Source organism: Prionailurus viverrinus, chromosome C1, assembly GCF_022837055.1.
Source record: "Prionailurus viverrinus isolate Anna chromosome C1, UM_Priviv_1.0, whole genome shotgun sequence".
Classification (NCBI taxonomy): domain Eukaryota; kingdom Metazoa; phylum Chordata; class Mammalia; order Carnivora; family Felidae; genus Prionailurus; species Prionailurus viverrinus.
The window spans coordinates 121,696,345-121,710,617 of record NC_062568.1 but is presented as its reverse complement, the minus strand read 5'-3'; the positions used below and the strand labels follow the sequence as shown (position 1 = coordinate 121,710,617).

General features: G+C 40.3%; 1 protein-coding gene across 1 annotated transcript in view; it reads right to left on the bottom strand.

The window, feature by feature from the left end:
- The window catches only part of LOC125173126 (calcium-binding mitochondrial carrier protein SCaMC-1-like), a 46,961-nt gene extending 33,710 nt beyond the window's left edge, over nt 1-13,251 (bottom strand). Inside the window, exons 1-2 of the mRNA XM_047871993.1 lie at nt 13,180-13,251; nt 2,906-3,107 (exon numbers count right to left, since the gene is read on the bottom strand). Of these exons, the coding sequence (XP_047727949.1) occupies nt 2,906-3,085 (180 nt within the window). The 5' untranslated portion in view covers nt 3,086-3,107; nt 13,180-13,251. The remainder of the gene's footprint in view (nt 1-2,905; nt 3,108-13,179) is intronic.
- Between the last annotated feature and the right edge of the window lie 1,022 nt (nt 13,252-14,273).

Below are 14,273 nucleotides of genomic sequence, written 5' to 3'. Positions count from 1 at the left end.
ACCATGCTAAGAGGCTTGGACTTTCCCACTGACATTGTAAGCCCCCAAACAATCAGATGTACCTTTTAGAAGGGTCACAGGGTGGCAATGTGGAGGAAGAAATGGTGAGAGGAAAGGGCAAGAAGACTGATTATAAAACTGGTTACAGCAACTTAGGTGAGAGATGGTGGGAGCCTGGGCTTACCAGGAGCAATAGGTATGGAGAAGAAAAGAACTTGTTATGAGATATACTAAGGAATTACATAGGACGCTATGATTAACTGCATGTTGGAATAAAGAAAAAGGAATATAGAATGATTTGGTGGTGGAACACTTAACCAAAGCTATGATCATAGAGGGAAATGGAGAGACTCAGAAGCTGGGGATAGCTATCCATTTCTGAGTCACCCACACTAGGATGATAGTTGGAGCCTTGAAAAGTAATCTTGAAGCTCACCCACATTTGAGGGTTGAGTCAAAAAAGAGTCTATAAAGGGATCTGAAAAGCAACAGCCTGAGAGCTGAGACATAGTGCCAAAGGAGGAAATATAGGAGCCATCACCAGTGTTCCATGCTGAAGAAAGGCCAAACAAATAACTAGAAAGATCCCATGGGTGCGTAATGCAGAAGTCCTTAGTGACCTTTCACAGAGGGAAAGAATGGAAGCAGAAACCTCACCACAGACAAGAGAAGGCAGAAAGCATAGACATAGCTTTGTCAAAGAGCCAGACTACACACAGAGGAGAATGATAGGACAATGTCTGGGTAGGGGGGCAGGGCCATGGGAGGATCATTGTTATTAGAGAGGAAGAGTTTGAAAATACGGGACAAAGAAAAGGAATTACAGAAGCTGTACTTTTCCTATTTGAAAGGAGATGGAGAGGACATGAAGTCGACAATGTACTGGAAGAACCAACTTTGAAAAGAAGAAATACCTCATTCCTTGGGACTATGGAAATGAAGTGATCAGGAATGTAAATAAAGGTAAGATTATAGTCTGTGTATCAGATTTATAGAGGCTTACTAGCAGCTTTAAGCTCAGGAAAGAAGTTTAAGCATTTTTCATCTGTTTGCTCATTAATCATCATAACAACCCTATGAGCTAGGTACTATTATTATCCTCATTTTACAGCTGAGGTAATTTTACAGGAGAGCCAGAAACCCGAAGGAACTTCTATTTACTCATTGACATACAAGGCATGTACAGCTACTGGAAGATGGGAGCAAGGAATGACAGGGGCTGTGGCTGGGGTAAGTCAGGGTTTCTCAAACTCGACACTATTGATATTCGGGACCAGATCATCTTTTGTTGTCCTGTGCATTATAGGATATTTAGCAACATCCCTGGACTTCATTCACTAGATGCTAGTATCTCACACACACACACACACACACACACACACACACACACATCCCCCACTGCCATGACCATCAGAAAAGTAAAAATTGCCAGATGTCCTTGAGGGGCAAAATCACTTCTAGTTGACAACCACTGGGATAAATTGAATGAAGATAGAGCTGACACTGGTCAGTCTGACAAAACAGAGGACCCAGATCTTCATTGAGAAGGGAAATAGAATATTAAGATTCTGGGTCTATATTAGAAGAAAAGCATAATGTCATGAGTTTCTTTTCTGGATAATGCAAAGTGAATGCAGCAAAAAGCCTTGGACACAGAGAACGCAGTGAAATCAATACAATAGGTATATATAATCAAAACCATCATCTGTGGTTGGGTAAGCCCCAGGGAACAAATCATCAATTTCTATGACAAAATGTGACATACCATAATCAAGGGTATGTAGTTATCCCCTCATTTCTCTGGCATGCATTTTATAAACCCCGAGGATTATGGACTTAAGAATAAATGTTACCGTCCTGATTGTATGTTTTTCTGGACTCCATGTTGTGTGACCTCACATCCATTATTCAATTCAAGCCTACCAGATGGAAACTTATTAAATATTGTCATTTCCTCTTACTGAATTTAATTAAGCCTCCTCACAAGAAAAAGACAAAAAGGACAAAAAAAGGACAAAACCGTGTCCCCTTCCCCTTTTCAAATGCATGTGCACACATATTCTTATGCTGCTGCTGGGCCTCATTGTGTCTTAGGGAAGCTTAAATTAAAGCAGCTTTTTTTTTTTAACTCTAGTTGGTCAACTGGTTAAATGTACAGCTGTGGAAGTGAGGCTTCTTTGAAAACACAGCAATCAGTATGGATGCTGTCATTTGTTAAGCTTAATGATAAGTCCACACTCTAGTGAATGGTATATTGTTGTAGATTCTTCGGTATAGATTCTTTGGTAGTGCTAGAGTAAACTGAAAATACATGGTTGTAATTCATGTGTTAGTATCAGAACATCTCCAGCTACAGCCTGCAGGGGAGCCAGTGCACACCCAGGAATGTCCCAGAAGGGCATGATGCAGCCCTGAGGCAGGGGCATTCTGGAGCAAACTGCCCTGCAGGCTGCATAGCCCAACCTATGGGGTGCCCTTGTAGGATGAGCCATCACAGGCCATCAAGGCAGATCCTTAGAGTTCCCAAAAGCTAACCAGATTTGAACACACACCATCGGCATTTGGCTCAATGAGGGTTTTTGGTTAATGTTGTGATGATGCAAGCAGGCCTTTTAAGAGTTTTGATGGCTTGGCCCCCACTTAGGCAAGATGGTAAAGTCTTCAATATGTTTTACCATGGCAGGTCATTATTAGGACAAACTTGTGACAAGTGTTCCAACAGCTGGGCAGTTTTAAGCAAAGCAGCTCACACGGAAAGAATTTCTGAGCCCAGAGAGGAGTTCGGGAAGGGGTGAGGGGGTCTTCTCCGTCCCCACCCCCAGTCCCAGCCCCACCGACACCTCCTAATGGCTCCAGAGGACCTGCAGCCCTGTACAATATGTGGCCTGAACGCATCATGGCCCACCTCCTCGTCCTGGCCCACAGGGATGCCGATAGCTTCCAGTTCTTTTTGCAGTTCTGTGGTGTCCACCATCCCGTCCCCGTGATGGTTCAGTTTGTGGAAGAGCTCTTCAAAAAGGCGGTCGGGTTCCTCCTCCTGGCCAGCCACGGTGGGCAACAGGAAGCCCCGTACTCGGCGCAGCATGCTGAACAGCGCTAAGGGTACCCTGAAAAGTAGGAAAGCCCCACCCTCAGGCTGAGCTGCCACCGGTACTGGCGTCAGGGAGCCTCAGAGGCAGCGCGCAGCAACGGACCCTGGAACGCGTGGACTCCCAAAGTCTCTGGGTTTGGAGCAAGTGGGCCAGGACGGTTCCCGCCTGTCCGGCAACAGCCCTGGTTCTGGATCTGATTTTGCCAGTCTTGGCTGGGGGAAAGCAGCCCCCCTTCCCCCCCCTTTTCCGCCCCCCCCCTTTTCCCCCCTAGATTAATGTTTGGCCAGGGATTCCCAGACAGTATTTTTGTTTTATGTTTTATTTGTTTTTGAGAGAGACCAAGAGAGAGCCCGAGCAGGGGAGGGGCAGAGAGAGAGAGAGAGAGAAAGAGAGAGAGAGAGAGGATGGAAAGGGGGCTCTGCGCTGACCGCAGGGAGCCCAATGTGGGTCTCTAAGCCAGGAGCCATGAGATCATAACCTGAACTGAAGTGGGTTGCTTAACAGTACTGAGCCACCCAGGTGTCCCCCCAGACAGCATATTCTCAATTCAAACTCCAAACTGAGTGAGGGTAGTCCCATGGTTATGAGTTTTCAGAGGAGGTTTTTTTGTTGGTGGTGTTTTTGGTTTTTTGTTTGTTTGTTTCTTTTTCAGTTTTGTGCTCAGAGCCAAGATTGATATAGATCAGCCTCCATGGGGCCATCCTGGGCCAATTCTCTCTCCCTTTTATTAGACCAAGACTTCATCTGTCATTCCCATAGGCTAGTTGAAATCCAAACCTTAGTAACCAAGGGAGTAAATGTTAAGACTTCTTTTTATATTTATAAAAGTTAAAGAGGAAAATAGGCTTTCTAATATTTAGCATGAACTGACAACTGCACATATGTAATATTTAAATAAATGTACACAAATAATGGGTGGATAAACAAATTTGGAGCCCATTGCTCTTGTGTAATGGGAGTGATCACCTGGTCAGTGGTCAATTTGATAAGAAATTCAGGAGTCTGGGGGTACCCAGGTGTCTCAGTTGGCTAAACATCTGACTCTTGATTTGGGCTCAGGTCATGATCTCACAGTTCATGCATGAGTTTAGAGCCCCACATTGGGCTCTGTGTTAACAGTGCAGAGCCTTCTTGAGATTCTCTCTCTTTTCCCCTCTCTCTGACTCTCCCCCACTTACTCTCTCTCTCAAAATAAATAAATAAACTTTAAAAAGAAAAAAAGAAAGAAATTCAGGAGTCTGCAATCAGCACCTGCCACTGAGAGCCATCAGAAGCACTGCTCAAGTCAAGCGAACAGACCAGCCACAGCAGTGGAGCAATAGAGACCAGCACTGAATACATAGATGAAGGGCCAGCTAATACCAACCAGCATGCTCTAAGGAGCTGCACAGGAAGTTTGACCCTTAGCCCCAATGTCACAGAAGTCACAAGTAAACCACATTATGATTTCAGACATCCAGATTCTCTCCTAGGGAGAAAATTAGTGAACAAACACATTTTATCTAAAAGAAAGTAAATGCTATATAAAAGGGTTTAATCAGTTACCAGACAAACTAAGCATTAAAACAAATTAGATATTTGCTTAATTTTATTATTATTATTATTATCATTATTATTATTATTATTATGCAGCAGGTGGGACTCAGGATAAAGACCGGCAAAACCAGGTTAGGCAAAGTTCATATTATGCACATACCTGAATTTTAGTATGAGCTGAAATTTAGGGACACTTTAACTCATTAATATTATTTTGGATCCATGCTTTTAAGTCCTCTCTGTGTGAACTGATACTGCTGATTGTTTCCTTATAATCTCTATTGATGTTGGGTCAACAAGACAAGGTGAAAGTCAAAACCTAAGGATGGCAGAGCAGAAGGATGGAAAGGGCCCAAGTTCTTGATTGCATCACTGAGCCAGTGAACCAACTCTGGAAACCAGTTTCCACTGGACCTGTTTGGACAGGCAACAAATTCAACCTCTGTTATTTAAGGCACTTTCTTCTGGGTATTCTGTCACAGCTGAAAGCATAGCTCATAGAAAATCATAACTCACAAAATAATTACAAACTGAGATGAATCCAATTTTCCTTCATTACGCTCACCTCAGTTTGTAATTATTCTAGGAAGATGTAACAGGGGCCATGATATATTGGGTAATGAAGGAAGGCTTCCTGAAGTTTAGGTGATATTTAAGCTAAGGCTTGAAAGATAAGTAGGGGTTGGCCTGTGAAGAGTAACGAAAATAGCATTTTTTGTATCTTTAACATTCCTGAGAAGAAAAGAACTTGGGAAGTTCAAGGAACTAAAAGAAGGTCACTGTCACTGGACAATAATGAACAACAGAAAGAATGGCCCAAACTGAGATTAAAAACACAGGCTCAATTAAAGATACTGGCTTTTATCCCAAGAACAATATAGAGTTATATCAGCCAGGACAAACCAGGTTATGCTGTGATAAGAAACAACTCCAGAATCTTGGTGACCTACAGGGGGAATATCTCATTTGTACATATACCCATTATAGGTCAGCAATAGGTTCTGCTCCTGGGATGTCATTGTCCCTACCCTGGGACTGAGGCAGCCACTTCCTGGAACATCATTGGTAGCCATGGCAAAGGGAAAAAAAGAGCATGGAAAAGCAGGCTGTGGATCTTAAAAACTCTGCCTGTAGGTGACATATTTCATTTCTTTTTATATTTTATTGGCCAAAACAAGTGACATGCTCTCCTGACTTCAATTCCTCCTTCACCTCCTTTGATGAAAAATATTACAGCCTACACCAGGAGGCATTTATGCATTTTTAGCAGCAGAATAACATGGCTTAATGCACAGTGTAAAGATCCTGCTAGCTATTGTGTGGAGAATGGGGGGAAAAGGCAGGAGCCAGTGCAGTGAGATCGGTTAGGAGATTCTCAGAGTAGTCAGCTTGAACTAGAGTGGTAGCAGTGGAGGGGAAGAGAATCAGACAGATCATGATATATTTTAGAGATAGAATTGAAAGAATTTTATGAAGGATTAGATGAAAGATATGAGGAAGAAAATGATACCTGCTATAGACTAAATGTTTATGTCCTCCCAAAATTACCTATGTTGAAATCCTAACCCCCAAGGTGAAGGTATTAGAAGGTGAAGCTTTGGGGAGGTGATTATGCCTCCTGACTGAGATTAAGAGCCCTGATAAAAGACACCCCAAAGAGTTCTCTTGCCCCTTCCACCATGTGAGGGCACAGCAAGAAGGCATCTATGCACGAGGAAGCAGACCCTCACCAGACACTGAATCTGTTGGTTCCTTTTTCATGGACTTCCAGCCTTTAGAACTGAGAAAAATAAATTTCTGTGGTTTATAAGCCACCCAGTCTATGGTATTCTGTTAGAGCAGCATGAAGGGACTAAGGCAGTATCAAAAATAACTTTTAGGTTTCTAGAATGAGACACCATGTAGATGAAGATGTCAATCTCTGAGGTGCAGGAGATCAATTGGGATTAAGATCAAGAGTTCAAATTTAGATGTATTAAGTTTAAGATGCCAGTGAGTCATACAAGTGGCAAAATTGCATGCCTATCTCAGGAAAGAGGTCCAAGATGGAAATATAAATTTGTAACTTATTGGCATACAGAAAGCTTTTAACACTGTAGGAGAGAAGAATATCACTTAAAAAGTATGGAGTAGGAAGAGGGCCCTAGACCAAGTTCTGAAAAACCCTACAATGTACATCTCAGATGCAGGCAACAGAGCCATCAAATGCAAACTGCCTGCAACCAAATAATCTTGGGCACATTACGTATTTTCTCTGAACCTCAGCTTCCTCATCAGTACCAATTCTGTCTCAACATTCTGTTGTGAGCATTAAATAGAAAAAAATACTTAACACAAGCCCTGGCACATAGAAAGCATTTCATAAATGGTAATTATTGTTAATGTCATTTTTATTAAAGGAGAACTGAGAAGGGCATCTGGGTGGCTCAGAGCCCATTTTGGATCCTCTGTCCCTCTCTCTGCCCCTCCCCTACTCACATGCTCTCTCTCTCTCTCTTTCTCAAAAATAAAAGTAAACATTAAAAAAAAAAAAGGAGACTGAGAAAGAGCCTTCACAGAAGTAGGAGGAAACAGGAAAATGTATTATTAAAGAAAGCATGAGAAGAGGCTATTTTTAGAAAAAGAGAGTCCAGTGCTACTAAAAGTGTCAAATGCTGAGTAAAATTAAAACCTAGGGCCAAAAAGGGTCTTTTGGATTTGGCAAGAAATGCATAGGAATTTTGGTGAATTGGTGGAACAGAAACCAGATTGGAGAGAGTTAAATACTGAGTAGATCATACCTCATACCATGCATAAAGATAAATTCTAAGTGAAGTAAAGACCTAAAAGTAAAATGTGAAACCTTAAAATATTATTAATAAAATGTAAGAGAATATCTTTGTGATCTCAGTGCATAGGAATTCCAAAATAAGACATTAGAAAGCATAAACCATAGAATACAAGTTTGATAACATTGAAAATATCTGTGCATGAAGATACATCATTTAAAAGGTGAAAAAGAGTCACAGATAGAAAATCCAACATTACGGCTTCCATAAAATAGTATTCAGAATATATTAGGAATCCTAAATCAATAAGAGAAAGACAATTGACCTAAGAAACAGGCAAATAATGTGAGCAGAGATCTTACCAGGACCTTTAATCTAATAATGTTTCTGCATTGTCACTGTTCTTATTTCATTGTGCCCTCATTTTTCTCTTTCCTTCCACTTAGATTCCATAATCCATCATCTTAATCACTACCTTCCATACTCCTTTACACATTTGCTCCTGCTTTCTTTGCCTTATTCATTTTGCAAAACCATAACCTTGAGTAAATCCAACTCTCCACATTCTCTGCAACTTCACTTCTCCGTCTCCCTCATATCCCTTATCCAATCCTTCATAACATTCTTTCAGTTCTATCTATAAAATATATCATGACCTGTCTGCTTCTCTTCTCCTCCACTGCCACCAGTCTAGTTCAGGCTTTCCACTCTAAGAATTTCCTAATGGATCTCACTGCACTGGCTGACTACAGCTATGGATGCCCTTTCTCCAATGCAGCGAAAAAAATAGATGCAAAGTCTGTTGAGAGTTTCTAAGTACAGTGGTGGAAAAATGAAGGGGGCCCATGCAATGGCTTCCATTTCTTCAATAATAAATGAAGAACTAATGGAAATGGGATGTTAAATATGAAGGAGAGAAAGTCGAAAAAAGAGGATGTGAAAGCCAAAAATTTGAAGAAATAGTAGAAGGTATAGCATAGTTACTGTGGAGAGTGAGAAGGCTATGCTATAAAAGAAACTGGGTAAGATTTTTGAGCACCATGAGTACCAATTTGTGGTCATGAATTTATAGAATGTCAATTTGTGAAACTTACTGTACATCACGTAACCCAGAATTGAGCACACCAATCTCGTATAGTTGTAATGGACCAAGCCCGTTACATCAGCACCTTTGGTGAGAACTACCAATTCACCAACTTCCACTGTGCTGTGACATGGATTTTATTCTGGTCTACTCTCTCAAAGGCTCTGCATCTATTTATTCCACTCAGCACATGCAGCACATGCATAATGGAGCAGTAAGACAGAAAGAACCAGGATCCTGATGACTACAGAGCCACCATGTCAGCCTCTGGACCATGCTTATATGAAACAGAAATAAACACAGACCATAAGTGACAATTATTTCTGGTCTCCTGCATCTCTCACCCTCCAGCTGATCCTAAATATAAACAATAAAAATCCTCAATTAATAATGTAGAGATAATCAGAATAACATGTAACCAGAAAAATGCCCAGATTAAATAACAATCAAGATGACTATGAACATGGGATTGAAACTGTTAAAAACATACAGAAGTTAAAGTAGCTTCAGCATTTTATATGAAACCAATATATTCAAAATATGTTTCACTGTTACATAAATCCACATAGTAATTATATTTAAGAGACAAAGAACTTTATAAAGTAATGAAAAATAAAGACTACTATAATTGCAAAAATTGCCTCAACATTTTATTTATCCTACTGTGCTAAGCAGTAGGCTGGCTGCTAGAGAAACAAATATAAGTGTCTAACTTTTACTGAGGAGCTTGCTGACTAATAGTAGAGAGAAACATAAACATATCATTTGCACATACTTATTTTCAGTATGATTTTTTAAAATTCATCATCAGATTTTGTAGATTTAGCAAATAAACAAAAATACGTTTTTTGGTCTTCAAACAAGAATCCTCTTTGGCCAAGGAAAACAGCTGAATGTAATTTGGCTCACTGATCAGTAGAGGGTGATAGAACATCAGAATGATAGCTTAAGAATGCCTTTATGAACCATGTTGTAAGCATTTTTCTATAGTTCATTCAATTAATATTTTCCCCCAGACTCAGTGACATATTTAACTGTGAATATACAAAGTATATAAATCCATTCTGGATAAAATGCATTCATCACCTGGAAACACTTGGGTGAGAAAAACAAACAATTTTCACCATTCCTCTTTTATTTATCATTCCTTTTTACATTTTTTCTCTATGTCCTACAATAAAAAGTTCATCAATCAAGGAAATATATCACATCATTTTTTTTCTCATAAGTGTTGCAAATATAGTTTGTCTTATCAATATCTTTCCAAGAGTGGTCAAATTAATGAAACCCAATGTGATGGGTGAACTGAGCCACCTGTGGCTGGTAACAGAAGGTAAATGATAAAATCTTTATGTTATCTGTGGGTAACATCATTCTGAAGCATGAAATTTGATCCCCTTCCTTTATGTCTGTTTCTTTGACTATAATTCATATTATATAATATTAATGAGATCAAATTTTTCAAAATGAAATTGTAGTAGGCATTTTATATTAAACTATAGTGTTTTTGAAAGAAAGAAAGAGAAAAAGAGGCTTTTCTGCATCATAAAGTGTTTTGTTTAAAATTTTGTACAAGTGCCTCTCTTGTTCAGTTATTATAGTCTTAATTAATTTTCCCTTATGAAGGATATCAACTGGCAGTTATTTATGGAGTACCAACTAGATGCTCAATTTATGTTTTCAATAATTAACAAATTACCAAAATCTGGGTGGCTTAATACAACAGAAATTCACAGGATTTACACATCCTGTGATTGTACAAATGATATGTTTATTTACATATCATTTGTACATACTTATTTTCAGTATCACTTTTTAAAATCATTTAAAAATACTGTGAATTTACACAATTCAAGACAGAGTCTGAAGTCAAGATGTAAAGAGGGTCAGCTTCTTCTGGAGGTTCTGAAAGGGAATCTTTTCCTTGTCTCTTTCTCAGTTTCTAGTAGTATCTAGCAATCCTTGGCTTCTAGCTGCACCATTTCGATCTCTGCCTCCATCATCACATGGCTTTCTATGTGTCTGTCTGTGTCTTTACAGGTTTTTTTTTTAAGATTTATTTTATTTTTAGAGAGAGAGAGCAAGCAGGGGACATGGGCAGTGGGGGAGAGAAACAGAGACAGAAACAGAGACAGAGTATCCTAAACAGATTCCACGCTCTGCATGGAGCCCTACACAAGGCCTGGTCCCACAACCCTGGGATCATGACCTGCACCAAAATCAAGCGTCAGACACTCATCCAATGGAGCCACCCAGGAACCCCTATTGGCTTTCTTAAAAAGATACCAGTTATTGGCCAACTAGTATGGGCCCTAGTATGCCCTCATCTTAACTAATTACATGTGTAAAGACCCTACTTCCAAATAAGACCATCTTCTGAGGTTCTAGGTAGCCATAAATTTCAGAGTACTACCCAGTACATGTAGTAATGCTATTTCATATATCTTCAAAGAAATCTTAAAAGAGAAAAAATAAGATGGTTCTCCTTTATGGAAATAACATGGAAACTGAATATATTATATTCAGAATAGACAAATCCCATTCAAATAAGTCTTTTTATTTTACTTTATTTTCACATTCATGTGTATATAACTTGCCTTGTTCTATAATAGCTTTGAGGTATCTTATAATAAAAACACTTAGTACAGTGCACAATATAAAATGTGTGTAGCTCACTAATAAATAGTATATACTTTTTGTTGAGACCCAATAGAATTAGAGATTTAGTAATAAAGGAAGATAAAAATCCTCTCTATAAATGCAATCCCTAAAATTCCATCACATAAAATTCATAGTCACATTATTGCAATGTAAAAGGAAACAACCCTTTTCAATTAATCTTCCAATTACCATGTGTTTAATTTATTTGTTTTCATTTATGAGATGTGTAAGAAACAGACCAATTATTACAAAATGTGCATCATACACTGAATTGAGAAGGCCCCAAATAATCACAAAGTCATTTTCTGACACTTTACCCTGCAGGAGATAATACCATTAACTGGTTCCTGGTTAAAAATTGTGGCCAGGTGAAGGATGGGAGCCACTTGCCAATTGAGTTCTATCTGAATTCACATTTTGTCAAAGACATTATCACAATTTTAAGATACAGTGGAAAGTCAAGACCAGAGAATGATAAAAACACAGATAAGGGGAAACACAACCTGTTCCACAATTCTCATTATCAGACAGGAAAGAACACATCAGCTCCATGGGAGAGACATGGAACTAAAGTTTTATGTAGCAATGCGTTGTTCAAAAAATGTCTCACTGAGTGATGAAAGGAAAAGATAAGGTCCTTTAGAAATTCCTAAAGTAATTGCAATAAGAGATGCTGATTCTCATCAGCAGTTTGCTAAAGTGGAAGCCATAATGCTAAAACACACTTAGCAAAGGCAGTTTTGAGAATGGCTAAGATAACACAATTCCAGTAATTTTGTCAGCTTATTCCAAGGACAGAAATTAAAGTAACTGGAAGAATGAGGTGCCTGGGTGGCTCAGTTGGTCGAGCTTCTGATCAGGTCATAATCTCACGTTCATGAGTTCAAGCCCCGCATCAGGCTCTGTACTGACAGCTCAGAGCCTGGAGCCTGCTTGGATTCTGTGTCTCCCCCTTCTCTCTCTGCCCCTCCCCACTCATTCTCTGTCTCTCTCTCTCTCTCTCAAAAATAAATAAACATTTTTAAAAAATTAAAGTAACTGGAAGAGTAACTGAAACAAATATCCTTCAAACACACCTCCCCAAATATTACTCTCCAACCTGGCCTTGGGGAGGTGTTGAGTGGAAGACTCTGCCACCTTGTGCTCACTGATGAGAATCCAGAAAGCTAATATTCTGAGATGCTAGATCTAGACATTCTTTAAAAACAAGTAAGCAGAGAACTTCCGGGAAAGATGGCAGAGTTGGAGAATTCTAAGCTCACCTACTGCCACAGATACAACTAGATAACACCACATCCACATAAATAACCCAGAAAATGACCCAAACACTGGCAGAACAGGCTTTCCACAGCTAAATATAGACAAGAAGCCACAGTGAACAGGGTAGGAAGGGCAGAGACATGTTTGGGAGTCAAACAAACATGTGGGACTGCCCATGGGGGAGAGGGACATGGCAGGCACAGAAAAGGGAGAGGACCAGACCCCAAAAAAGGCATCCCAGGTACAGGGTATCTGCAGAGGGAAGAAAAAACCCTGTAACATCTGGCTCTGAAAAACAGAGGGGCCTAACAATCAGTGCAGCTTAATACCTGGAAATTTCTTGGAGAGCCAAGAGGGTAAAGTTCCCACCCATAAAGAGACAGCATAATAAACAGCCCTTCTGAGATACAGCATAGAAGCAGCAGTTTGAAAAAAGCGTGAGATACATAGAAGACTTACTTACTAATCTCAGAGCATGTGCTGGAGGGACAGAGATCTTTGGGAGACTTCTCCAAGAATAAAAGCTGACAGGCACCACTCCCCTCCTCTGCCTCCCAGCATAGATACATGGACATGTGCAGGAACCAGTGTAGCACCAACACTCTCCACCTAGCTTGCTAAATAACAATGAGCCCTGCCCCCACGAGCTTCAGTGATCTGTCCCCTCCATCCATGCCTGAGCAGGGATTTTCCCAGGCAGCTGCATGTCACTTTCTGCAGTGGACCAGTGCAGACCTTAGCACCTTGTGCCCCACCCCCCACAGACCTCTCTACAGACCTGCCCCACCAATATTTTCTTGGTCTGAGCCCATCCAAAGTGATGCCACAAGCCTGGCCGTGTGAAAGCAGTCCTGACAGGGTCCAGCACTACTTCACAATGACTACTGTCCCAGGGATAGGGGAAAGTAACCATACATACTAGTTCAACTATGGCCCCACCAGTGAGCTGGGGGCAGGCATCTGGTCTGACTACAGGCCCTGCCCACAAACAAAAGCTTTTCAGGGGAAAATACAGGGAAAGCACCCTGGAATTCAGTGCTACTACATCTCTGGCAAATACCAGGTATGACTCAACTCAAGTACAAGGTGGCACCAGACTGGCCCACTAACAACACAAAGACCAAACCCTAACCACAAGAGGCAAAGTGAACTATTACAGATGACTGGACTGAAAGGAAAGGTGGCTCAGCCACAATAGCAAGTCACACACAACACATATGGAAGATACACCTGGAGCACCAGGCTCTGACAAACAGGAGACATTGCACTGCAGGGCACTATAGCTCCTTTTCTTCATAAGGCCACTATTTTCAAGAGCAGGAGATGTAGCTGACACTCCTCTTTTTTTAATGTTTATTTGTTTTGGGGAGAGAAAGAGAGAACACAGGCACGGGAGGGACAGAGAGAAAGAGGGAGATAGAGACTCCCAAGTAGGCTCTGTACTGTCAGCACAGAGCCTGATGTGGGACTCAATCCCATGAACAATGAGATCCTGACTTGAGCCAAAATCAAGAGTCAGATGCTTAACTGATTCCACCACCCAGGTGCTCCCAATGTAGCTAACATTCCTAACACATACAAACACAGAGGTAGACAAAATGAGGAAACAGAGAAACATGTTGCAAATGAAAAAATGGAAAAAAATCATAGCAAAAGAGCTAAATGAAACAGAGAAAAGTAATATGCCCGATAGAGAATGTAAAGTAATGTTCATAGAGATACTCCATGAACTGGAGAAAAGAGTGGAGGACATCAGTGAGACCATTGACAAAGAGATAGAAAACACAACAAAGAGATAGAAAACAAAAAAGAACCAATCAGAGATCAAGAAATCAGTTAAAACTATACTGGATAGAATAAACAGTAGACTAG